This window comes from Colobus angolensis, unplaced genomic scaffold, assembly GCF_000951035.1.
Source record: "Colobus angolensis palliatus isolate OR3802 unplaced genomic scaffold, Cang.pa_1.0 Scaffold217, whole genome shotgun sequence".
Classification (NCBI taxonomy): domain Eukaryota; kingdom Metazoa; phylum Chordata; class Mammalia; order Primates; family Cercopithecidae; genus Colobus; species Colobus angolensis.
This window is the reverse complement of record NW_012115344.1, coordinates 559,224-584,349: the sequence shown is the minus strand read 5'-3', so window position 1 is coordinate 584,349 and position 25,126 is coordinate 559,224. Positions and strand designations below refer to the sequence as shown.

Sequence of the window (25,126 nt, the reverse complement as noted above, 5' to 3'; positions counted from 1 at the left end):
ACTCTGATTAGATTTGTGACATGCAAGCAGCAATTAAAAACCAGGCTAAAATTTTCTGAAAATTTGGCTATGAAAGGGAGTAGAGGAAAAACAGGGTGGTAGCTGAAAGAGGATGTGATTTCTAAAGAAGCTTTTCTTTTGAGCATCTCGCTCTGTCACTCAAGCTGGAGTTCAGTGGGGCGATCACCACTCAATGCAGCCTCAAACCCTGGGCTGAAGGAATCCTCCTGCCTCAGCCTCCCGAGTACCTGGCGCACGCCACGTTCGGCTAATTCTTTATTGTTGTTGTTAGTAGTAGTAGCAGTAGTAGCAGTAGTAGCAGTAGTAGCAGTAGTAGTAGTAGTAGTAGTAGTAGTAGTTAGTAGTAGTAGAGATGGGGTTCTATCTTGCCAGGCTGGTGTGGAACTCCTGGGCTCAAAGGATCGTCCCGCCTCAGACTCCCAAAGTGCTGGGATTACAGGCGTCACTCACCGCACCCGGCAAGGCTTTTTTTTTTTTTTTCCAATTATTTATTACATGAGACCTTACTAATTTTTAAAAATTCTGATGTAAAAGAGAACATAGAAAGTACCCGTAATCCAGTGTCTGCATGTTAAAAGTAGACGCTTGAAGTGCTCCAGAAAACCCATGGCTCCTCCCCATTCAATCTAGATAAGGCCTTGAGTAAAGAGCACCCGTGGGGAAGTCACAAGAACCTAGGAAACAAGTCAGAAACCTGTGGACCTGGTACTTCCAATCACAGGCAATCTGTTGCTTGTTCACAGGCAATCTGTTGCTCATCACACCATCTCCTCAAATTTCTTCATCTACAAGAAAAGGTTTTAAGATAACGGACCCTGGAAAACTAATGACATTTATACACCCTCTCTGCACAAGAAATGTCTTGTAACACATAACCTTGCTTGCATTTTCTGGGGTCCTCAGGATCCAGCGATCTCGTACAAATCCTCTACCCCACAGCCGACGTCCCTCGGCCCGTGACACAAAGCGCAGGCGCAAGACGCGGCCCGCGGTGGGCGGGGGAGGGGCGGGGCGCGTCGGGCGGCCGCGCCCTCGAAGCTTCCGCCAGGCCCCTCCGGAAATCCAGTATCTTGGGGCGACGGCATAGAAAGTGCTTCCCGGAGCGCAGAAGAGGTCATCAATCATGTGACGGTGGCTTGAGGAGGAACCTGTCTTTAAAGCTGTCCCTGAAGTGACAGCGGAGAGAACCAGGCAACCCAGAAACCCCAGGTAACTGGCGCTACTTTGCCTGGTTTGAGGCGTAGTCCCGGAGGTGGCGCGGCTGGTGAGACTAAACAGAAGAAGAGGACCCCCTCTTCTTTGGGCCTAGCTCTTTGGGGTGGAGGGACAGGGATGGGGTGGGCTGAGGTAAGGCGTGCCAGCTGAGTACCCGTGGGGGTGTTGGGGCACTCCGACTCCCACTGGGCTTGCTGGGCCAAGCCGTAGAACCGCGGGGGTTTTGCCTGGTTCTGACGAGGCCTGATCTTGCTTATTAAGTTGGGGGTGGGGAGGACGAGGAAGCCAAAGAGGTAAGAGTCACCGGGAGTTTCTCTTCCAGGCGTGGAGATTGATCCTGCGAGAGAAAGGGGTTCATCATGGCGGATGTGAGTGACACCCCCACATAAGAGGAAGGGGAGGGTGGGGAATTTGGAGGGGAATACTGAGCGGGGAGAGGTAGAAAATCCTCCCATCCCCACCCATCCCAGTTAATTATTTTCTCTAGTATGTGAAGTGGGAGACTAATACGAATGAATTTGCAGGATCCTGAGTTTCTGCCTCGAATGGGGGTGGAGGACACTAAGGAGCTTGAGACTGAGAAAATTATATTCTCCCCACTCACCAATCCAGCTGGGGCATAAGAGAGGCTCTGTATATTTACCATTTGAAATTCTGAATGATGGTTGGCTGCTTTTCCTGTCAGAATTTGGTCAGTAGGACATGTACCCAGAATACTTTTTTCCAGTAAGTGGTAACAATATCTTATTAGGTTTATTGTAGCAATTTACGATGATTTCTAACCCATGCCTCTTTAGAAACATAACATGAAATGAGGGGTGTGTGTGTGTGTGTGTGTGTGTGTGTGTAGGATGAGAGCAAAAATAAGCCAATGGTCATAACATGAAATAAAATGATCATTCGGGTTTGGAGAATAGTAAGTGTTGGAGGCTCAAAACAACAGATATCTGATTAATCCATGCGAGGTCAAAATTGATACCTAAATTGTCAGTGAAATTCCTAGGATGAGAGAGTGTAATGAGACAAAATAAGATAATCTTCTGGCCGGTGCGGTGGCTTAGTCTGTAATCTCAGCATTTTGGGATGCCGAGATGGAAGGATCACTTGAGGCTGGGAGTTCAAGATCAGCCTGGGCAACGTAGCAAGACCCCCTTCTACAAAAAGAAATGTAAAAATTAACCAGGCGCGTTGATAACCCTGTAGTCCCAGCCATGCTGGAAGTGAGGCGAAGGATTGCTTGAGCCCAGAACTTGGAAGTTGCAGTAAGCCCCAGCTTAGAAAAATAAAATAGTCTTATATTTCTTTAGTCTTAACTGTAACTGTGTTTAGTGTTAAACACTTGACACACTTCGCCATTTATTTTATATTCTGTAAGACTGGACTGGGCGTGGTGGCTCACGTCTGTAATCCCAGCACTTTGGGAAGCCAAGGCGGGTGGATCACCTGAGGTCAGGAGTTCAGGACCAGCCTGGCCTACATGGTGAAACCCTATCTCTACTAAAAATACAAAAAATAAGCTGGGGCGTGGTTATGGGTGCTTATAATGCCAGTTACTCGGAAGTTGAGGCAGGAGAATCGCTTGAACCTGGGAAGCAGAGGTTGCAGTGAGCCGAGATCGTGCCATTGCACTCCAGCCTGGACAGCAAGAGCGAAACTCAGTCTCAAAAAAAAAGACTGTTACCTCACATAGTCATATATAATTTATTTTAGGTCCTTAAACAGAATATTTTAATAATTATGTTATAATAATATGCCTTACACTGTTTCATTATTTGTTGAGTAGGTGAGTTCAACAAATAATGAAACAATGGAAGGCATATTTTTATAATGTGATAATCACGTGAGACAACAGTCTTACAGAAGTCATATCACCTTACCCAAGACCATTAAAATGATGGTGGAAAGTCTATCTTTGAACCTGGAAAGGTGTTTATAATGTCTTGTCAAGTGAACACAATAGCAACAGGATATAAAACACTAGTATGAAAATTATGATGTAATTTTATGGCTAAAATGTATTTGTGTTTCCCATTTCTAGGTATGCTAATCCATGCAACTTCTCAAAAAACTTTAACAACACTCTTATGATGTAGGTTCTATATTAGCCCTATTCAACAAATAATGAAATAGGCTTAGGGAAAAAAGGTTAGTTAACTTACTCCAAGTTGCATGACTAGTAAACATCCAAATCAGACAGAGAAAGATAAAACACAGCAAGAAGGGTTATGAATGATAACTGAACGTCCCTAAAATTTGGATAGGACAGGATCTAGAAAACAGTGGAAGGCCTATTATTATAACAAGATTTTTTAATATTCTCTTTCAGGACCTAAAGCGATTCTTGTATAAAAAGTTACCAAGGTAAGAAATTTTTAATTTGTTACTGAATAAATTGTGTATGCCATATGTTGATTTTATGAAGTATTTTGTCTGTGTATTTTCAATGTTTTGAAGTATCTCTGAGATTTCCTTTAATATGAATATTTTTTGCCAGCATCATGTCCTCTGGAAAATTTTCAACACAACCGCTTTCCTCATTTATGTCAATAAGTTTGCCTTCACTGAGTTCTCTGTGTATCTAGAGGGATAGTGTCAGCATTCCCTTGGTCACCTGTTTCTTCTATAACTCTTTATTTGAAATTCACTTCCAGCATTATTACTTTTCATTTCTTTGCTGTATTTCATCTTTGTTGGCCAGTTTCCTCTTTTTATTATCTCTTTTTCTAAATGTCACATACTTTATCATCGGGAGACAAGGAGGTACAAAACTACATGCTTTGCTATCTCTGCATGAACTGCATAACAGATGCACAGTGACCAACCATCAACATACTTTGAAAGAAATGATGTGGCTGGTTATTGATGACAGTGTGCATCTCTTAATTACATAATTATTTATGTTACGATTTATAGACTAAAGAATTAGAAAAGTTTATAGTTTATGCAGTTATTCAGGTATTATGCCGTGCTAACTAAAATTTGACCTGTGCTCTTCTGCAGGGAGTGGTGGTACTTAACCATACTAACTAAAATGTGCATATTGGAACTGTGCAAAATGAGGACTTTCTGTATTTTTCTGTAGTTACCTTAGCATAAAGAAAGGATGCTCAAATTGGAATGGAGAGATACCCCACTACACTGGCGATATGACAAAATAGTAAATAGTGCAGTTAATTCACTTAGAAGTCTTAGTGATTTACAATCCTCTTTTGAGTGTTAGCATCTCTTATTGAAGAAATAGCAAAATTGCATTCAATGTTCTTAAGTTATAAACCCACCAGAAAGATACCCATTATTCATCTGGAGATCTAATAAACAAAGCAATAATTGATTCTAATTACATCATCTGTGATTATAAGTATCAAAAATGTTTCAGACAATGGCGATCTCATTTTAACTATTAAGTGTACTCTGAAAATCATAAGAGCATGTGACACTGGGTATGGTGAAGCTGTCTGTATAAAGGAATCAGAGAATAATACCAAAAGTATTTATTATATTACTGAGTAGTTCTAATGTTGATCAGAAATAACTGGAAAATATATGCTTATTTCTTCTTTGCATTTGGATGTCTTTTATCTTTTAACAAAAGGGGAAATAATCAGGTTGTCGTGCTTATCCAAGAAATAAATTCAGTTAAAGGATATTTGTTAAAAGCTTTATGAAAATCTTTCATAATGTCAGGAAAGGTATTAGTACTGTCAGGTTTTTTTTTAAATAATGAAAAAAAAAGCCAGTTCAACTCATATCATTATTGAAAATAGGCTTACTGCATCCCAGAACAATAATAATGAAGAAATAATCATGTTTTGAACTTATTCATGAAGAATAGTAGAATACACTTTGATTTGTTGCTAGATGTATGGGTTTGGATGCAGGCATCCTGCTTCAGAGTCATGGATTCATGCTTTTAACTGTTGAACCTCAGTGCCTCTCAGTAACAAAGTCTGCCAGCTACGGATACTAATGAAATGTGTGTTTTTGTGCATTTTTTGAATTCTCTGCAAAATATCATTCTTGCGTTTGCAATTTAAAATCTGGTTGTGACCCGAAGCAGTCTCAGGCTTTAATAATCCCACTTTGTATGTTTTAAAATAATCAAATATTTCATAATTATGTGTATAAAACTAAATCTGATGACTTTGATTAGTAATGCAACATTTGTTTTTAGAAAAAAATGGTGGTTTTAGTAAGCTTAAGGTTTAGATTTCTTCAGAATATTTCACAAAATTTAATTCATTTCTTCTAAAAGTGTAATATCTCTTCATGAGCCAGTTATTTTTAATTATTAGTAAAATCTATTCATATTACTCTTTGTGCATTGTATGTAGAATTGAAAACAGCTTTTATATTTGTGACCTGATTTCTAAAATTATATACTTAAGAGTGTAAGTAATTTTTCTACTTTCTTGAATTCATTTCTCTGTGAAGTCCATCAGAAAGAAAGTCCTTTTATTTTCTTTGGAGCATTAGTTGTGTTTAAAGTAATTTCCATGGAAATTTTAAAAAAGAAGCTACCTGTGGTGGCACTAATTTTTCTAAACATTTTTGTGGTTTTTTATTTTATTACCTGTTTTTAATTTATTTTGGGAGTAGGTAGTACATTCATAAAGTTCAGATTCAAGAGTTCACTGAACATAGAGTGAGTAGCTGCCCATCCTTCCTCTCCAGCCACATGCACAGTTTCCCCTCACAGAGGCACCCACCATTATCTGTAGAGATATTTTATGTACCTATGAGCAGACATGTATATACACATTTATACACACAGCATACACATATACCTGCACATTTTGGTACATTATTGCTGCTTGTATACACTGTTCTAAACTGTATTTTTTCACTTAAGAATGTAACTTTGAGAGTAATCTTTCCTGGTACATAGAGAACTTCCTCTTTCTCATGACTGCAGAGTATTCCTTTGTAGGTGTATATCATATCTTACCTTGTTTTTCTTGATGGACAGTTGGGTTTGTAATGCTTTACTGTTTCAAATGATGTTGCTTTTGGTAACTGCACAGAATAATTGGCATGTGTACAAATATCTTTAGGATATGTTTTATATAATCTAGTTTTTAACTTAGAAGAATATATTTTATGTATTTATCTGTTGTTTTTTTTTTTTGTTTTTTGTTTTTTTTTTTTGAAACAGTCTCGTTCTGTCACCCAGACTGGAGTGCAGTGGCGCGATCCTGGCTCACTGCAACGCAGGTTCAAACGATTCTCATGCCTCAATCTCCCAAGTAGCTGGGATTACAGACAAGCACTATCACACCCGGCTAATTTTTGTATTTTTAGTTGAGATGGGGTTTCATCGTGTTGGCCAGGCTGGTCTCAAACTCCTGACCTCAGGTGATCTGCCCACTTTGGCCTCCCAAAGTTCTGGGATTACAGGCATGAGCCACCGTGCCTGGCCTAAGTTATGTATTAATCTTAGAGAAATATTTTAATCCATAAATAAGTTTAGGATTGAATGAATAGGAAATCATGCTAATAATAGGATAAAAATAGTATAAAAGTCATTTATAAACTTATTTTATTCTTATTTTTTATGTGAGGAAGACAAATGATTTTGTTTGTAACATTTTCGACTCACATTTAATAACACTTCTCTGATTTAAAAGTTTTTGACAATGGGGTTTTTAAAAATTTAATGTCAGTATTTAAACATAAGGTTAATATAGTATTTCTTATTCCTTAGTTAATACATTAAAGTTAACACTTTAAAGTTAATGCAAAGAATAGATAATTCCAGGTTGCTGTAGGGATATTGAACATATCTCTGAGTTGTAGTTTATAGATTCCATAAGATAGTTACAGGACTGTAAGTTTTATGTTACAATGAAACGGTTTTGCATAAATGTTGAAAGTTGAGGAGTGTCACCTTATATTTTTTAACACAATACTTTTGTGCTCTAGTCTATGTATTTCTTAATTGCTAATTTCCCAGGGATTCTCACTGATTATTTAGTACTTAAACTTTAGTGATAAATTATGTCATTGTCACTGTGCACAATTGACACCATTGGTACTAGTTAATAAGTGATATTTTCGAATTATGTGCCAGCCTACACTTTATGTACGTTATATTAAATTTCACAATATCTAAGTAAGTACAGTTATTCCCATTTTTCAGATAGTTAATCTGAGGCTTATAAAGGTTTCATAACTAGCTCAAGACAGCATAAATAATCAGTGGCAGAGCCTGGACTGGAACCCAGGTCTTTCTAACTTTAGAGCTATAGCTTGACCATTCTGCTTACTACTTCTCAGGTAAGCATGGCTGAAAGGATTGCTGCATGGCCTTCATTCGTTTTGCCCTGTTTCTTCAGCCAGGAACTGTCTTTCCACGTCTTTTCACTTAGTGCCATAACATCTCAGCTGAGGTATTACTGCCTCCAGGAAAGCCTTCCCTGGTCCACTCTCTGTCTGCATCAACCTCCTGTTTTCTAGGTTCTCATATCCCTATGAACTTTTTTTTTTTTTTTTGAGACAGAGTCTTGCTTTGTTGCCCAGGCTGGAGTGCAGTGGCATGATCTCAGCTCACTGCAAGCACTGCCTCCCGAGTTCATGCCATTCTCCTGCCTAAGCCTCCTGAGTAGCTGGGACTACAGGTGCCCAGCACCACGCCCGGCTAATTTTTTTTTTTTTTGTATTTTCAGTAGACGGGGTTTCACCGTGTTAGCTAGGATGGTCTCGATCTCTTGACCTTGTGATCCACCCGCCTCAGCCTCCCAAAGTGTTGAGATTACAGGCGTGAGCCACCGTGCCTGGCCCCTATGAACATTTTAACAATACTTGCCCCCAGTTTTAGTTTTACGTTTGTTCTTGTGAGATTATTGATAACACACTCACTTTTTAGATCGGAAGCCACGTGAAGGCAATGATTGTGCTTATTTCTGTTTTTCATAGTATCAAAGTATTAAGTGCCACAAACACCGACCATTTAATATTTGCATGAATGAAAAAGGAAAAAGGCTCTTTTCTGTCACTGTAGCCACTGCTGATCATCTTTCATGCTTTTGGAAACCATGAACTGATCATTCATTAGCAGTTTTAATGGAGAGTTAGCTTTGTCTCAGATTCTTATTAATAAACTGCATGAATTTGTAAATATTATAAACATTTCTATAATACACATTGATCCCATTTCTGGGAGAATTTTGGGGTCCTATGCTTTTTCAGAAAATACATGAGAATTATTATGTCTTTGAGGTGCATAGTTTGAGAAAATGAAATACTTTGAATTTTAACTTTTTTGTATTTTAACTATTTTCTTTTTCTAGTGTTGAAGGGCTCCATGCCATTGTTGTGTCAGATAGAGATGGAGTACCTGTTATTAAAGGTAAAAGTGAACATTTAAATGCAAATATCTTCTTTGCTTTTGACTAAAAATGTGTGTAATTTACATCTGAGTAGTACAGCAGGCAAACATGTAAAATTCATTTTAGTAAATTTTAGGAGATGATGGTCTTAGTATTGGCAGAAGTGTTTGCTTTTGTATGTTGAAGGTTGAACTTGAATCTACAGTGTATTATATATCACGTGTATCATGTTAATATCTAGAGTTTAAGCATGGATTTATCACAGACCCATTTCCCGTTAAAGACATTTACAGTGCAACATAAACCATTAGTAAATCTAAGTGATGAGAGTGAGCGTGTATGCAGCTAGATATACACACAGACACCCCTACATTACATACACACACACACACACACATTTTATCAAATTGCTAGTTGTTTTAGGATAATACCCATGTATTTGAATAAGTAAACATGATGTCACGGAGAGTCAGTGTGGATTCAGACAATATTTACTATTTTTATTTTATGGTATTATATGAGCATGGATGTTCCTAGTTTTTTTGGGACACTGTAATGGCTTTATCAAACATTAAAGACTGGATAATGTTCTGTATATTTTGTGTACAATTTTCCACCTGGAGTTGTCATATATGTCAGATAATTTTAGACTTTAGAAATGAACGGAGGTTTAGAAGTCAACTGATTTAGTTCTTTCATTTTATAAGTGAAGGTGATAAAGTGCAAAGACACTTGGACTTCATTAGCAGTTTCAGTGGAGAGTTAGCTGTGTCTTAGATTCTTATTAATAAACTGCATGAATTTGTAAAGATTATAAGCATTTCTATAATGGACATTGATTCCATTCTGGGAGAATTTTGACAAACACATTATAAGAACATGGAATATCAACAAAGGAGGTCCCATGGTTTTTAATCTTCAAACATTGCAGTCCAAAGTCGGGCGTGAGTCAGTAACAGAACCCATCATCTCCTGATGTGTGGTCCAGTGTGCTTTCTAACTCACTATAAAATGGTCGTTGAATGGCTGTGGACAGATTACTTGCTTTCTCTCAATTCTGTAATGAGGGATTTGAACAAAATAATCTCAGATTTTCCAGTTCTAATGTTCTTCATGAGGATCTCTATGTTAAAGCCTTGAGCCCTGCACTCATTAATACAACAAACTCCATGCGTACCTTTTAATGAGTGAGAGAAACATGAAACAGGTAACTAGCTGCAGATTGCTACTATCTATGAGAGATACTCCTTGCTGTGGGTTTTATAAGAGCAGAAGTTTTGTAACTTTTTTCATTAGTTTATTATAGCCTAGTCCTCAGATAACCAGTTAAATGTAGTTGATTAATCTATGTTTTAAGTTAGATATCAAGAAAATATAAACATTTAATTTTCTTTTTAAAATTTAAAAAAATTGTGAGAGTCAGCATTTCTTCTCTTATTTGTGATCAGTGAACTTTTGATTGAGCAATTTTTCCTGATTAGTGATGAGACCCCATCAGTGATATGATTTTCAGTATTGTGAAACGTAACCTTTGTGCTCAATTTTAAAAAGAGGTTTATGAAAAAGGGCTGTAAATCTCTCTACCATATCCTCTGCATAATTTTTATTTAAATCACTTATTTTTCTAGTGGCCAATGACAATGCTCCGGAGCATGCATTGCGACCTGGTTTCTTATCCACTTTTGCCCTGGCAACAGACCAAGGGAGCAAACTTGGACTTTCAAAAAATAAAAGTATCATCTGTTACTATAACACCTACCAGGTAAGTTCATAATTATCAAATGATTTGCTGATTTCAGTTGTCATTTTTGTGCCTTTTATATATAAAATAGTTTGTGTTATAGGTCTCAATTTTAGTTTTGAAGGGAATGAAATTGTAAAATTTTAGCCTTCAAATTGGTTGTGTTAAACAGTAGTAATTTTCTTCACATTTTATACCAGGAAATAATTACGATGGAAAAGTAATTAAGTGACTTAATAAAGTACATGTTATCCTAAAAAGAGTAAGTCAGGTCACTGTTATCTCCAGTAGATGGTGCCCTTAGCTAAACAACTATGATTTCTCAGATGACACACTTTTTTTGTTGTAGTAACAGATTAAAAAAAACTTTCCTTGAAAGTTTATTAAATTTGCTCTTGCTGCTAATTCCTTCATTTTTTGGAAACATATATATGTAATAAATGAGGTTATTATTTGTGGGAAAGAAGTTAGTTTTTACGTGTCTCTTGATCTCAAGCTATATTTTCTTAAGACTGAATTAATTCCTTGTGCTTTAGAGCTATGTTTCCTAATCAATTGATGTTAAGTTGCTCCTTTTTTTTTTTTTTCTTCCGAGACAGAGTCTGGCTGTGTCGCCCCATGCTGGAGTGCAGTGGCATGATCTCATCTCACTGCAACTTCCGCCTCTCAGGTTCAAGAGATTGTCACGCCTCAGCCTCCCAAGTAGCTGGGATTACAGGCATGTGCTACCAGGCCTGGCTAATTTTTGTATTTTTAGTAGAGATGGGCTTTCACCATGTTGGCCAGACTGGTCTTGAACTTCTGGCCTCAAGTGATCCCATCCACCTCAGCCTCCCAAAGTGCTAGGATTACAGACGTGAGCCACCATGCCAGGCACATCTTTTATTTTAAGAGTTATATATTTTAATGTGTATTAGGTAAAACATAACCAAACCATCTGACCTTTAATTTCAAATAAGGATTAGATTGAAACTAATTTTTTTTGAAGGTAGTTGATTTAAAGTTATTTTAAATTTAATTTAAATTACTGTAATACACAAGAGCCAGAAAATATCGTGAAGATAAACCTACCTGAATGAGAAATACTGTATTTATCCATTTAATTATCAACTACTTATTAAGTCCTTATGATGTAATTGATATTCTGCTGGGCTTTAGAGATAAAAAGATGAAGACATGGTTTCACCTTAAAAACTTTCCAGGCTCAATGGTGTTAATGTCTCTAAGAGATCATCACTAATTATGGAAATATTCACTGAAATATAAAGTTCCTTTCTATTTCATAATGTACATGTTCTATTACATAATGTAATGTAATACCGTGATGTTGGACTAAAACATTGATCATTTTAAAGGTTTTGAAAGATTAAGACATTTCAGTTTAGTTATACTACGTTTTCACAGTGCAACGTATTATTTGGCTCTTATTTTCTTTTTAGGTGGTTCAATTTAATCGTTTACCTTTGGTGGTGAGTTTCATAGCCAGCAGCAGTGCCAATACAGGTGTGTTTAATTACCTTAAATATCACTTTTAATCCTTAATTTAAAAAAAATGTAATTACCATACCTTAATTTAAGAGGAATAGTAGATTTAGAGCCAAAAATCTTGAACTTGTGGCCCAGTTTCACTGTCTTTTTTCTATGTCTTGGGAAAAGTGATTTCTCTGAATCCTGGTTTCCATATCTGTATAATGGAGATAATATATGCTTTCTCCATCTTACAATGTTATTTTCTAGTTCAAGTGAGACCGTATGGGTAAGTGATTTTTTGTTGTTGTTGTTGTTGGAGACAGGAAAATTAAATATTATCTTGAATACTACATCTTGCTCCCATTACAGCAGTTTAAGAAAACAAGGTGAAGATAGCCGAACAAAATGCATTAAAATGATTGATGAGTTATAGACCAATCTATTAAATTAGAATTTTTTAAATTTTACCTAATGGGGAAAATGAATGTGATTGAGAATTTAAAGAGCCTGAATAAGATGAATGTAGTCTCATTCTTCTTAAGAACTGAAGAATTTGAGAACAAATGCTAGGAAGCTGTATCCTTTATAGAGGATAGTAAAATTCCATTGTATCCAATACCTTCACCGAATATTTATGTGTAAAATAATGACTATTCACTTGGTTGTAATTTTTTTACTTCATTTTATATAAAGTAGGATTTTTATTAAAAGATCTGTCTCCTTTAGATTTGATCGCTGTTGAGAATTGTAATATATTTTTTTTCTGTTTGGTTTTTCTCCCAAGCTGAGCAAGTTCTTCTAGCTATGTCACTGAAGTCTGTTCTTAGATACCTTATCCTTAGAATGAGAGGTTTAGATTTGATGATCTATTAGATCTCTTCCATTTTGAAACATTTTAGAAATCTGTAAAATACTATATGTAAAAGCACTTTCTGAATTATATAGGATAGTAATGGTGTTTAGATTTTAAGTATATTTATGAAATATACTAAATCTCAATTTTGATACATGACCTATCACATACCAAGTCACCAGTTGTTGTATATTATGATAATGTACAGAACAATATTTTAGTACTTGGACCCTTTCCTTGAGAGTCCAGATGCTTTTTATATTCTGTAAGACAGAGAAAGATCTTTATTTGTTTGAACATAAAACAGGCTCTGTTTGAAGTAGGTAGCCTTTCACTCTAGTAAACTAAGGAGAAGCTAGATATGCTGATTTCTAGATGTTTATCTCCCAGGAGGTTCATCAGTGAACTCCAGTGTGTTTTATACTCTACCATTTATTTTTAAAATTTTTTTTATTTGAAATATTTATTTATGTCTTAGCTTTGTTGAATTTATAAAAATAAATTTCTGATTTCCTTTGTTCAATATAGAAGCTATCTACCTGTCTTTTGATGCAATCCGTTAAAATTTGCTCAGACACAAAAGTATGCCTGATTTAGTAAAAATTACATGTATTATTTCTGAGTCAGTGCAAATTTTGAAACAGGTATAAATTAAGATTTTCATTCTAAAACTAACAAATTATAGTGCATATAATTTATTCTGTATTTCCTAATATATAAGTATTTGTCATTCATTTACTTTAGTAATAGGTGCTGAAAATAAACTTATTAATGACTGTGGAGTTTTTGGTTGCTTTATTTAGGGTTATAGTACAGGTTGAACATCCCTCATCCAAGAATCTGAAATCCAAAACATTCTAAAGTCTGAAATTTTCTGAGCACCAATATGGCATTCAAAGAAAATGCTCACTGGAGCATTTCATATTTGAGATTTTTGGATTAGGGATGTTCAACTAGTAAGTATTGTACAAATATTCCAAAATTCAAAACACTGGTACCCAGCATTTTGGATTAGGGATATTCAACCTGTATTTTGTTTCAGTCATGGGAAATAAACTATGTTCTGATTTACTTTTGGTAACTGTGTATTTTGGGCTTGAGGAAATTTGAGTTTCAGACTTTGAGGAACATTTTTCTAACATGTAATTTTCTTAATCTCTTTATTTTAGGACTAATTGTCAGCCTAGAAAAGGAACTTGCTCCATTATTTGAAGAATTGAGACAAGTTGTGGAAGTTTCTTAATCTGACAGTGGTTTCAGTGTGTACCTTATCTTCATTATAATAACACACTATCAATCCAGCAATCTTCAGACTACAATAATACTTTTATCCATGTGCTCAAGAAAGGGCCACTTTTTCCAACTTATACTAAAGAGCTAGCATATAGATGTTAATTTATAGATAGATCAGTTGCTATATTTTCTGGTGTAGGGTCTTTCTTATTTAGTGAGATCTAGGGATACCACAGAAATGGTTCACTCTATCACAGCTCCCATGGAGTTAGTCTGGTCGCCAGATATGGATGAGAGATTTGTTCAGTGGATCAGAATCAAACTGGTACATCGATCCACTTGAGCCGTTAAGTGCTCCCAATTGTACAATATGCCCAGGCTTGCAGAATGAAGCCAACTTTTTATTGTGAATAATAATAAGGACATATTTTTCTTCAGATTATGTTTTATTTCTTTGCATTGAGTGAGGAACATAAAATGGCTTGATAAAAGTAATAAAATCAGTACAATCACTAACTTTACTTTGTACATATTATTTTGCAGTATAGATGAATATTACTAATCAGTTTGATTATTCTCAGAGGGTGCTGCTCTTTAAGGAAAATGAAAATTATAGCTAATGGTTTTTCCTCAGACTCTGCTTTCTGTAACCAATCAGTGTTTTAATATTTGTGTGTTCTTTATAAAATTTAAATACAATTCGTTATTCTGTTTCCAATGTTAGTATGTATGTAAACATGATAGTATAGCCATTTTTTTCATACGTGAGTAAAAATAAAATAGTATTTTTAAAAATATAGTTTGAGCACTATATAGGTCCTTTTTTTGTTCAGACTTTTTCCAAAAATCTAAACATAATTACTCTTTCAGCCACATGAATAAATAATGAGTGTTTCTTGTAGGTATTGGTTTGGAGATTGTTTTACGGTAGTATAAACTGTTAATTGGAAAAGAAACCTCAGGTTGCAGTCAGCCGAGATTGTGCCACTGCACCCTAGCCTGGGCAACAGAGACTCTGTCTCAAAAACAAAAAAGAAAAGAAACCAAGAAACCTCAGGCATGAACCTAATTTAATCTCCATGAAAGAGGTACTACAGTTCTAGAATATGCCCTTTATGTTCAGGAATCCAGTCTATCATTCAGAGTTGTTAATTTCTTTCTAGTTTCTTTGACAATCAATTTTTCCCTGGAACAGTTCAGTACATATGCATTGAGCACCTGTGTGCCAGTCAGCAGAGCTATCACTTTGCACAATTCTAAGAAACACCATTCATGTCACATCATATTTCTATGCTCTGGGAGTTGCTTTTCACATAGAATATGTGTGATTGTTATCCCTAGAATTGTGCAGTGAGGCAATTGGCTAGGTGCTGTGCTGCTTTTTCTTTGTTTGGTTTTTTTTTTAGAGACAGTGTCTTGCCATGTTGCCCCGTCTGGAGTGCAGTGGTGGCATGATCTTGCCTCACTGTAACCTCTGCCTCCTGGGTTCAAGCTGTTCTCATGCCTCATTCTCTCTTGTAGCTGGGATTACAGTCTTACACCATCACGCTTGGCAAATTTTTGTATTTTCAGTAGAGGTAGGAGTTCACCATGTTGGCCAGGCTGGTCTTGAACTCCTGACCTCAAGTGATCCGTCTGCTTTGGCCTCCCAATATGCTAGTATTACACGTGTGAGCCACAGCACCAGGCCATGTGCTGCTTTTTCTTCCTTCCATCCTTCCACCCTCCTTCCAGTGTAAATATGAGATTAATTTGTGATACTGTCCTTTAAAGAATTTAGAGGTCAGTAAAGGAAGCAGGTATAGAAAGTGCTATGATAAAGCTATACATAGGATGGTATAGAACCACAGACTAGAGGCACCTAAAATAGGCAAGAAAATAGCCTTTACAAATAAAATAGAAAGAAGAGATATAATGCTTTACTTGCAACAAAACTATAAATATAGCCATGTACCATATAATGATGTTGCAGTTAATGAAAGACCACATACGAGGGTGGTCAGAACAGCAGGCTATAAAATGTAGCCTAGGTGTGTAGTAGTAGGCTATACTATCTGAGGTTCCTGTCAGTACAGTATGATGTCCATATAATGATGAAATCACCTAACAAAGCATGTCTTGAAATGTATCCGCATTGTTAAGCAACACATGACTGTAGTTAATTGTTACAATTGAAATATTAGATGTACTCATTAAAATCCAGAATTCCCATTATCTGGATTATTATTTAATAATGTTCAGGAAATTTTGCCAGTGCAATGGTGCATTAAACAATGTCTTTTAGAAATGAGGTGGCCAGATTTCTATTTGCAGGTGATAATTGTATATCGAAAACTAGAAAAAGAAATGATTATAAATGGAGCTACTTAACCTTTACATGTTGAATGCTGCCACTGTTAAAATTTGTGAAGGGGTATAATAGAGAAACTATCCCATAGTTCATCTGGAAAAATAAGTAGGTGAAAATAGCTAAGAAGTTTTTGAAAGGGTAATAGAAACCTAGATTAACTATTTTTGAAAGGTAGTACAGAACTGAATGCACAATTCGATATCAATGGTATGTACTCACCCAAAAAAGATTTCAGTATCATACATGTGAGGGCTTAAAACATTGTGATAAAGATGGGAGCACAATGGGAAAAGGATTATCCAATAAGTAGGGCAGGCATTCTCTGCGCCTGCTAGGGAAGTGTAACTTGCTATACTCTTTCTGTACAGCAGTTGGCAGTCTGTGAAACTTAAATTCACATCCATAACCTTTTGCCCTGCAGTTCCACTTCTAGAAATTTATCCTACCAAACAAAGCACATAGATGTGCAAAAGTATGTATTTACAAGTATATTCTTTGCAACTTGGTAATATCAAAGAATTGGAAGCAGCCTAAATATCTGCCATAGGTAGGATAACCGTATGCTCTGGCTTTTTGAACACTATCAGTTTATACCTGCTGTTCTTGGTATAATTATTAATCGTGCTCCTTTCGCTCTCAGTGTCTCACTTTAGATAATAAATTACACAGGATTGGTGAAACAAATTTCATTTGCCCAATGGAAGAAGGATTGAAGAAGTGCTCTAGGTACTGAGATGAAAGGATCTCTAAGGCATAATAATGTTTATCGAGAAAAGCATGGTGTGAAACTGTGTGGCATGCTACAATTGATGTATAAGAAGAAAAACGTGTGTATTCATATTTGTTTGCTTATGGTAGACTGTCTCTGAAGACATACATGGAAGAACGTGATCACATTGGTAGTCTCCAAGGAGTGGAACTAGATACCTGGGGGATAAGGATCCCAGGAGTGCTCCTTTTCATTGTAAACTTCATTGTACTTTGAGTTTTTAACTGTTCAAAAATATTAAAATTAGAAATAAAATATTTCAACAAACAATACAATGGGATATTTGGGGAAGAAAGTTATCTCAGGGCTTCCAAAGAAGAAGAAGCAGTTGGATATATGAGTATTTATTTCAAGGAAGTGGCTTATGCGATTGTGGGGACTGGCAAGTCTAAAATCTGTGGGACAGGTCAGAAGACTGAAAAGTCTCAGGTAGGAGCTGAGGCTGCGGTTTGGGAGCAAAAGTTCTTCCTCTTGGAAACTTCAGGTTTGCTCTTAAGGCCTTTCAGTTGATTGGTTGAGTCTCACCCACATTATGGAGGATTATCTCTTTCTACTTAAATTTAAGAGATTATAAATGTTAAGTACATCTCCAGAATACATCCACAGGAGTACCTAGATTCAAGTTGTAATAACTAGGCAATGTGTCCTAGCCAAGTTGGTGCACAAAACTAACCTTCACAGTCCACTCCTAGTCAGCTTGGCACCTGTATGCACATTTTTTGTTTTTTTTGTTGTTGTTTTGTTTTTTTGTGAGACAGTCTCACTCTGCCACTTAGGCTGGAGTGCTGTGGCCCGATCTCAGCTCACTGCAACCTCTGCCTCCCGGGTTAAAGCGAGTCTCCTGCCTCAGCCTCCTGAGTAGCTGGGATTACAGACGTACACCACCACACCTGGCTGATTTTTGTATTTTAATAGAGACGGGCTTTTGCCATGTTGGCCAGGGTGATCTTGAACTCCCAGCCTCTGGTGATCTGCCTGCCTTAGCCTCCCAAAGTGCTGGGATTACAGGCATGAGCCACTGCACCTGGCCTGTATGCATCTTAAACCATATTTTAGTCTCTATTTAAATAAAGACAGTAACTAGGTTGTACTTCTAACATGTACAACCACGAATATTCCCTGGAGGAGGTTTCCTCAGAAGAGGATGCAATCCATTCCCCAAAGGAGGATGCAAAGTCCTTGGGTGATCACTTTTTTCCTTGCTATCCTGTACCTTAATACTGCAATGTAAGGATACTACTATTAATATATCTTACATTAGCTAAGAGGATAAAAGGGGGAAAAAGATTTGTTCAGTATATATATGTGTGTATGTGCAATATATACATATTGTATACATAAGTACACAGACATAATCACAGTTCTTGTTTTGGCAATTGGACATGTGGTTGTAGCTGGTGTTTTTAACATCTTGCACTGCCTATTCCATATTTCCTTGCTCTCAGCAAGCAACTTGGCTATTTGGGATTCTGCCTGGTGAGGTATTCCAAACCTTCATTCCTGAAGAATCTCAGCCATTCGTTGTCCTGCCTGTATTGGGTTTTAAAGTTTTCCATTGACTTTAATCAGGGCTTGGTAAAACAGATCTAGTGGATCTCCTGTATTCCAGACATACCCTTCTTTATTTCCTTGTGCAGTAGCAGCCCAGTTTCCCCAGGCAATCAGGACTAGTCACCGTAGTCAGTACAGTAATTCTCTTCTTTATGTGTTGATTCAGAGGCATGAGGAGTGCAAAGTGGCAGAGTGGTAATCTTAATGTCCAGTTTAATAGAATCATTGTGTCTCCTGGTTGAGGTATTACTGGTTTTGGAACAAAGTCTTCTAGAACTAAAGAGCATAGGAACTTGGGGACAGAAAACAAAAATCATTCCAGTGGACAAGGGGTGATAGTGGCACAGCTCCCATTTCCACCCATTTCATTGCTGGATCTGTGAATACTGGCTCTGGAAGAAAGAACACCATATATTGGATGCTGATTTTACAGCATATATAGCCTCCTGGAGAACATTCCCTCAGCCCTGCAAGATATCGCCACCTACCTAGTGCTGTAACTGAGCTTTCAAAAGGCTATTCTACCATTTTCTCAAGCCAGCTGCTCCAGGATTATGGGCAACATGGTAAGACCAACGAATTACATGAGCAATATGGAAAACAATGTTGCCTCCAAAATCAAAAGATGCTTGTTAGGTATGTACTGTTTTTTTTTTTTTTTTTTTTTTTTTTTTTTTTTTTTTTATTGTCAGAGGGCCAGATGCAACAAGTTATTCTTTACCTTAGGAAAGATATCTTGACATGTCCCACAACACTGGACCCCTAGAAATTTTGGTAAATTGGAAGGCATTTGAATTTTTGTCATATTTATTTCCCACTCTCTGAGACAAATGTCTCACCAATATGTCTAGGGTATTTGCTACTTCTTGTTGACTAGGTCCAGTCAACGTAATGTCATCAATGTAATAGACGACTGTGATGTCTTGTGGAAGGGAAATGCGATCAAAGACCCTGTGGAGAAATTATGACATAGGGTCAGAGAGCTGATATACCCTTGGGGTAGGACAGTAAAGGTATGTTGTTAGCCTTACCAGCTGAAAGCATACTGCTGTTGGTGGGGCTTATGGACAGGGAAGGAGAAAAAGGCATTTGCCAGATCAGTAGCTGCATACTGGGTGTCAGCGGATGTGTTAATTTGCTTAAGCAATGAAATCACATCTGGAAAGGCATCTGCAACTGGAGTCACCACATGAGTAAGTTTGTGATAATGTACTCATTTTCCCAAGACCTATCTTTTTCTGCATAGGTCAGATAGGTGGGCTGAATGGAGATGTGGTGGAATCGCCACCATTGCATCCATTAAGTCCTTGATGGTGGCACTGACCTCTGAAGTCCCTCTGGCAATGTGGGCTTGCTTTTGGTTTACTATCTTCCCAGATAGAGGCAGTTCTAGTGGTTTCTACTTGGCCTTTCCTATTATAATAGCCCACACCCTGTAGATCAGGGAACCAATGTTGGGGTTCTGTCGGTTGCTGAGTACAGCCATACCTCATTCATTAACTATGTCTAGGATTTGCTTTGAAGTGTTCCAAACAGAAAAAAAAGAAATTTTTAAGTGTGGGAGAGATCAACAATATGGCAAAATACTGATGACATTTTGAAAATTTCAGGAAAAGTTAAGCAAAAAAAAAAAAAAGAAATTGTTGCAGATGGTATCTTTGTGTAGAGAAGGAAAAAAAATTGTAAGTTTTTTGATCATGCAGTTTGCTCTTGTTTGAGACCTGTCTTTTTGGATCATGGTTTGCCTGTAAGTTTTTTTTTGTTGTTATTGTTAATAAAAGCCAACTTCAGTATCTGATTTAAACAAACCAGGCTGGACTTGTCAGTTGCTCTGGTTTCATCACATGAAGGATACTTTTTTGTCTGAGACTGTGCTTAGCTGTCTTGAATAGCTAAGTTCATCAACCCAGGCATACCTTGTTTTATTGCTCTTTGCTTTACTGTGTTTTTTAGATGTCTTTGTTACAAATTAAAGGTTTATGGCAACCCTGAGTTGAACAAGTCTATTGGCACTATTTGTTCAACAGCGTATATTCACTTTGTGTCTCTGTGTTACAGTTTGGTAATTCTTGCAATATTTCAAACTGGTTTGATGATTATTTTATCTGTCATGGTGCTTTGTAATCAGTGATCTTTGATGTTACTATTGTAATATTTTGGGGTGCAATAAACCACACCCATATAAGGCAACAAACTTAATAAATGTGTGTGTTCTGGCTGCTTCACTGACTTGCTGTTCCTCCATCTCTCTCCCTCCCCTTGAGCACCCCCTTCCCTGAGACACAACAGTATTTAAATTAGGCCAATTAATAATCCTAAAATGGCCTCTAAGTGTTCACCTGAAAGGAAGAGTCTCACATCTCTCATTTTGAATCTAAAGCTAGAAATGATTAAGCTTAGTGAAAAAGGCATGTTGAAAACTGAGACAGACCAGAAACTAGGCCTCTTGTGCCAAAAAATTGTGAATGCAAAGGAAACATTTTTGAAGAAAATTAAAAGTGCTACTCTAATCAACACATGAATACGAAGCAAGACAGCATTATTGCTGAGATGGAGAAAGTTTGAGTGTGAGTGGTCGGGACTGAAGATCAAACTAGCCACAATATTTCCTTAAATCAAATCCTAATCCAGAGCAAAGCCCTAACTCCTTTCAATTCTGTGAAGGCTGAGAGAGGTAAGGAAGCTGCAGAAGAAAAGTTCAAAGCTAGCAGATGTTGGTTCATGAGATTTAAGGAAAGAAACCATCTCCATAACAAAACTGCAAGGTGAAACAGCAAGTGATGATGTAGATGCTGCAGCAAGGTATGCAAAGGATCTAGCTAAGATCATTGATGAAAATGCCTACACTAAACACCACATTTTCAGTGTAGCAGAATAGTCTTCTATTGGAAGAAGAGGCCATCCTTTGAAGCTTTGAAGCCAGTCATTGACTTCTCCTTTCTAGCACTTTCATAGCCAAAGAGAAGTCGATGCCTGCCTTCAGAGCTTCAAAGGATAGGCTGACTCCCTTGTTAGGGGTTAATACAGCTGGTGTTTAACCTGAAACCAGTGCTTACCGTTTTGAAAATCCTAGGGCTCTTAAGAGTTACGCTAAATCTACCCTGCCCCTGCTCTATAAATGAGACAAAGCCTGATAATAGTACATCTGTTCTCAGGATGGTGTACTGGATATTTCTAACCCACTGTTGAGATTTACGGCTCAGAAACAAGAATTCTTTCAAAATATTACTGCTCATTGAAAATGCACCTGGTCACACAAGAGTTCTGGTATGTACAATAAGATTAATGTTGTTTTCATACCTGGTAACAGGATCCATTCTGCAGCCCATAGACAAAGGAGTAGTTTTGACTTTCAACTTTCAAATCTTCTTATTTAAGGAATACATTTAATAAGGCTATCACTACCATAGATAGTAATTCCTTTGATGTATCCAGGCAAAGTGAACTGAAAACCTTCCCAGAAGGATTCACCCTTCTAAATGCCATTAAGAATATTTGTGACCAGGTACAGTGACTTAAGCCTGTAATTCCAACACTTTGGGAGGCCAAGGCCTCCCAAGAGGAGGTCAGGAGTTCAAGACCAGCCTGGCCAACATGGTGAAATCCTGTCTTCACCAAAAATACAAAAATTAGCAGGGTGTGGTGGTGCACACTTGTAGTCCCAGCTACTTGGGAGGCTGAGCCAGGAGAATCGCTTGAACCTGAGTTGAGATCACACCACTACACTCCAGCCTGAGTGACAGAGTGAGACCTCATCTCAAAAAAAAAGAAAAAAAAAAAACACCCAGAACCCAAAGAACAAACAAAAATAAGAACATTTGTGATTTATAGGAGGAGGTCAAAATATCAACATTAGCAGGAGCGGAGAAGAACTTGATTTCAGCCCTTATGAATGACTGTGAGAGGTTCAAGACTTACTGGAGGAAGTAGCAGATGTGACGGAAATAGTAAGAGAACTAGAATTAGGAGTGAAGCCTGAAGATGGGTCTGAATTGCTGCAATCTCATGATTAAAATTCAATGGATGATGAGTTGTTTCTTATGGATGAGCAAATGAAGTCATTTCTTGAGATGAAATCTACTTCTGCTGAAGATGCTGTGAACTTGTTGAAGTGACAGTAAAAGATTTAGAATGTTACATAAACTTAGTTGATAAAGCAGTTGCAGGGTTTGAGAGGAATGACTGCAATTTTGAAAGAAATTCTACTGTTAGTAAAATGCTATCAACCAGCATCTTATGCTACAGTGAAAGCTTTTAGGAAAGGAAGAATCAATTGATGTAGCAAACTTCATTTTTGTCTTATTTTCAGAAATTGCTGCAGCCACCCCGACCCTTAACAAGCATCACCTGATCAGTGAACAGCCATCACCTTCCAGGCAAGACTCTCCACCAGCAAAACGACTGCAACTTGCTGAAAGCTCAGACGATCATTATAATTTTTTAAGTAATAACTTTAGTATGAATTGGGAAACAAAAAAATTGTGGGACTTACTTTATTGCAATATTTGCTTTATTGTGGTGGTGTGGATCCAAATCTGCAATATCTTCAAAGTATGCCTGGATGGCTATACTAATGATGCATCTGGAACAGGGGAAATAATCATAAGATGGGATCAGGGACCTGCTGCGCTAACTTCTCTGGCTCCAATCTTGCTTTTTCTGTGGAAAATATGGTCATTCTCAAATGCCTCCCAGATATTTCTGGAAGTCCTCATAGACCCTTCACATGTATTCCTGAAACCACATGGCATGTGCCATTATTTTATTTTCTTTGTTCTTGCTCTCTGGGATGATTATGCCCCACAACCCTGGCCACTGTTGCTACTGCTAAGTGAGGTTGTGGCTGCTGTTGTCTACAAGGGCACACAACCCTTGCTTAAGGCCAAGAGTGCCATCTTTGTTCACAGCTGAAAATGTGACACAACTTACTATCTCATTGTCTGTGCACTGGAGACTCTGGTGAAATAGCTCCTTTAGATTTTGCTGAGGAGGGACTGAGTAACAATCAAGAATATGCTCTGAATCACCTTTCCCCTCTAATGATGCCCATATTCCATCAACAAAACATGTGTACTTCAACCCTTTCTGTCTTCAGGTGAATTCTTTCTCAAGAAGGCTATTTCCTTTTACCTGCCAGTCAGCTAGACCTGTGCTACTCACAACGTGGTCCACAGACTGGGCTGTTGTGCACACTGTTTGCTAGCAAGATAAGTACAGAAATGCCCGTTTTAAGTGTTGAAAAACTTACAACAATTTAACATAGTAACTTTGTGTCTGTTGAATCTGATAATAGTAAACTGGGATTGTGATATTTGTATTTTTTGCTTGATTTTTCTGATAATTTATTGAATTTTATGAGATCTCAGTCTGTGATAGATTATAAATTAAAAAAAAAAAGAAAGAAAGAAAATCAGATCCTTTGTCACAGATAGTTTAAGAAACTCTGCTTGACATCATGGTCAGACAGCCTGAATTCATAGAGAGCAGAACGTAGGCTCAGCTTGGCACTCTGCTATGTAGTATGCTTGACTAGGAAGAGTTTGGTAGAAACATGGATTTGCTGCAGAGGATCTGAAGTAGTGGAAAAGGAAGGAAGTAGAACGGACCTTCTCCGTATAATAGTTCTCTTGCTTTCTGCCTGAAACAGGGACAGAGCATAATGCCCTGACCTGCATGCCAAGCACTTGTGAGAAATAAGGAGAGAGGAACCCACTCTCTTGCATGCCATGTGGTTGGGAAAAGAAGGGTCCTGCCCTACTGAGTTCTCTGATGTCCAGCTGTTCCGGCATAGGGTAAAGGTTTCCCCCAGAAATAGTACAGATGCTCCTTGACTTATGGTGGGGTTCCATCCTAATAAGGTCATTTTAAGTCAAAGATATCAAAGGAGGAAATGTATTTAATACCCCAATAGACCCTTTGTGAAGTTGAACAATCCTAAATCAAATCATGATAATCAGGGACCATCTGTAATTAGCCTTCCCTCACCATGTTGGTGTCTCCATTGGTCCAGAGAAAACTGCTCCTGTGGACCAGGATCTTCCCAGAGGGAATTCTGAGAATAACTGCTAATACTCTGTCTTAATAAGTTCATACCTGTTAGCAGACAGGTCATAATGCAGATATCCCACTCTCTTCTCCCATATTCCCCCGCTCTGATCTGCCATTGGCACAAAACATCCTCCCTCTTTTTGGACTTGGAGAAGTAGCTGAGGAACCCTCACAGGCTCCACTTAGGAGTTAGAATCATTTCTTTGCAGGAATGCTGAGGGCAGGCAAAACACCTAGCCTAGTACTAATTACATAGCAGGTACATGTTAGCTCACCCTTTTCATGTCAAAACCCTCCAACAAATTGTTTTATGCCCTGCTGAAGCACCTGTTCCATAATATAGCTTTCTGTACTTCTCTTACAGTAATTGTCTTATTTATTGCTATATATATATATATATTTATTTATTTATTTATTGTTTTGTCCATATTCAACCAAGAACTCCTTGAGGTCTTGGACTATTTCTTCAACTTCCAATCCTTTGTGGTTAACAGTCTAAGTGAAGTGAATTCTTCATTGCTATTTATGATATTAATCAGGTGTATATTTC

The 25,126-nt window shown here is 37.4% G+C and overlaps 1 protein-coding gene across 1 annotated transcript; it reads left to right on the top strand.

The window, feature by feature from the left end:
- The first annotated feature begins 1,018 nt into the window (after positions 1 to 1,018).
- Positions 1,019 to 14,657, top strand: LAMTOR3 (late endosomal/lysosomal adaptor, MAPK and MTOR activator 3). The gene is made up of 7 exons (XM_011943194.1): positions 1,019 to 1,230; positions 1,559 to 1,604; positions 3,563 to 3,597; positions 8,523 to 8,581; positions 10,190 to 10,323; positions 11,742 to 11,805; positions 13,795 to 14,657. Exons 2-7 carry the CDS (start codon positions 1,596 to 1,598, stop codon positions 13,866 to 13,868), a joined length of 375 nt encoding a protein of 124 aa, XP_011798584.1. The 5' UTR covers positions 1,019 to 1,230; positions 1,559 to 1,595; the 3' UTR covers positions 13,869 to 14,657.
- Positions 14,658 to 25,126: the final 10,469 nt, after the last annotated feature.

What these genes read in the sequence shown, in the direction of transcription:
- LAMTOR3 (XM_011943194.1), top strand. An exon ending in GTTACTATAACACCTACCAG is followed by an intron (nt 10,324 to 11,741) that starts GTAAGTTCATAA and finishes TTTTCTTTTTAG; the next exon opens with GTGGTTCAATTTAATCGTTT. An exon ending in CAGCAGCAGTGCCAATACAG is followed by an intron (nt 11,806 to 13,794) that starts GTGTGTTTAATT and finishes TCTTTATTTTAG; the next exon opens with GACTAATTGTCAGCCTAGAA.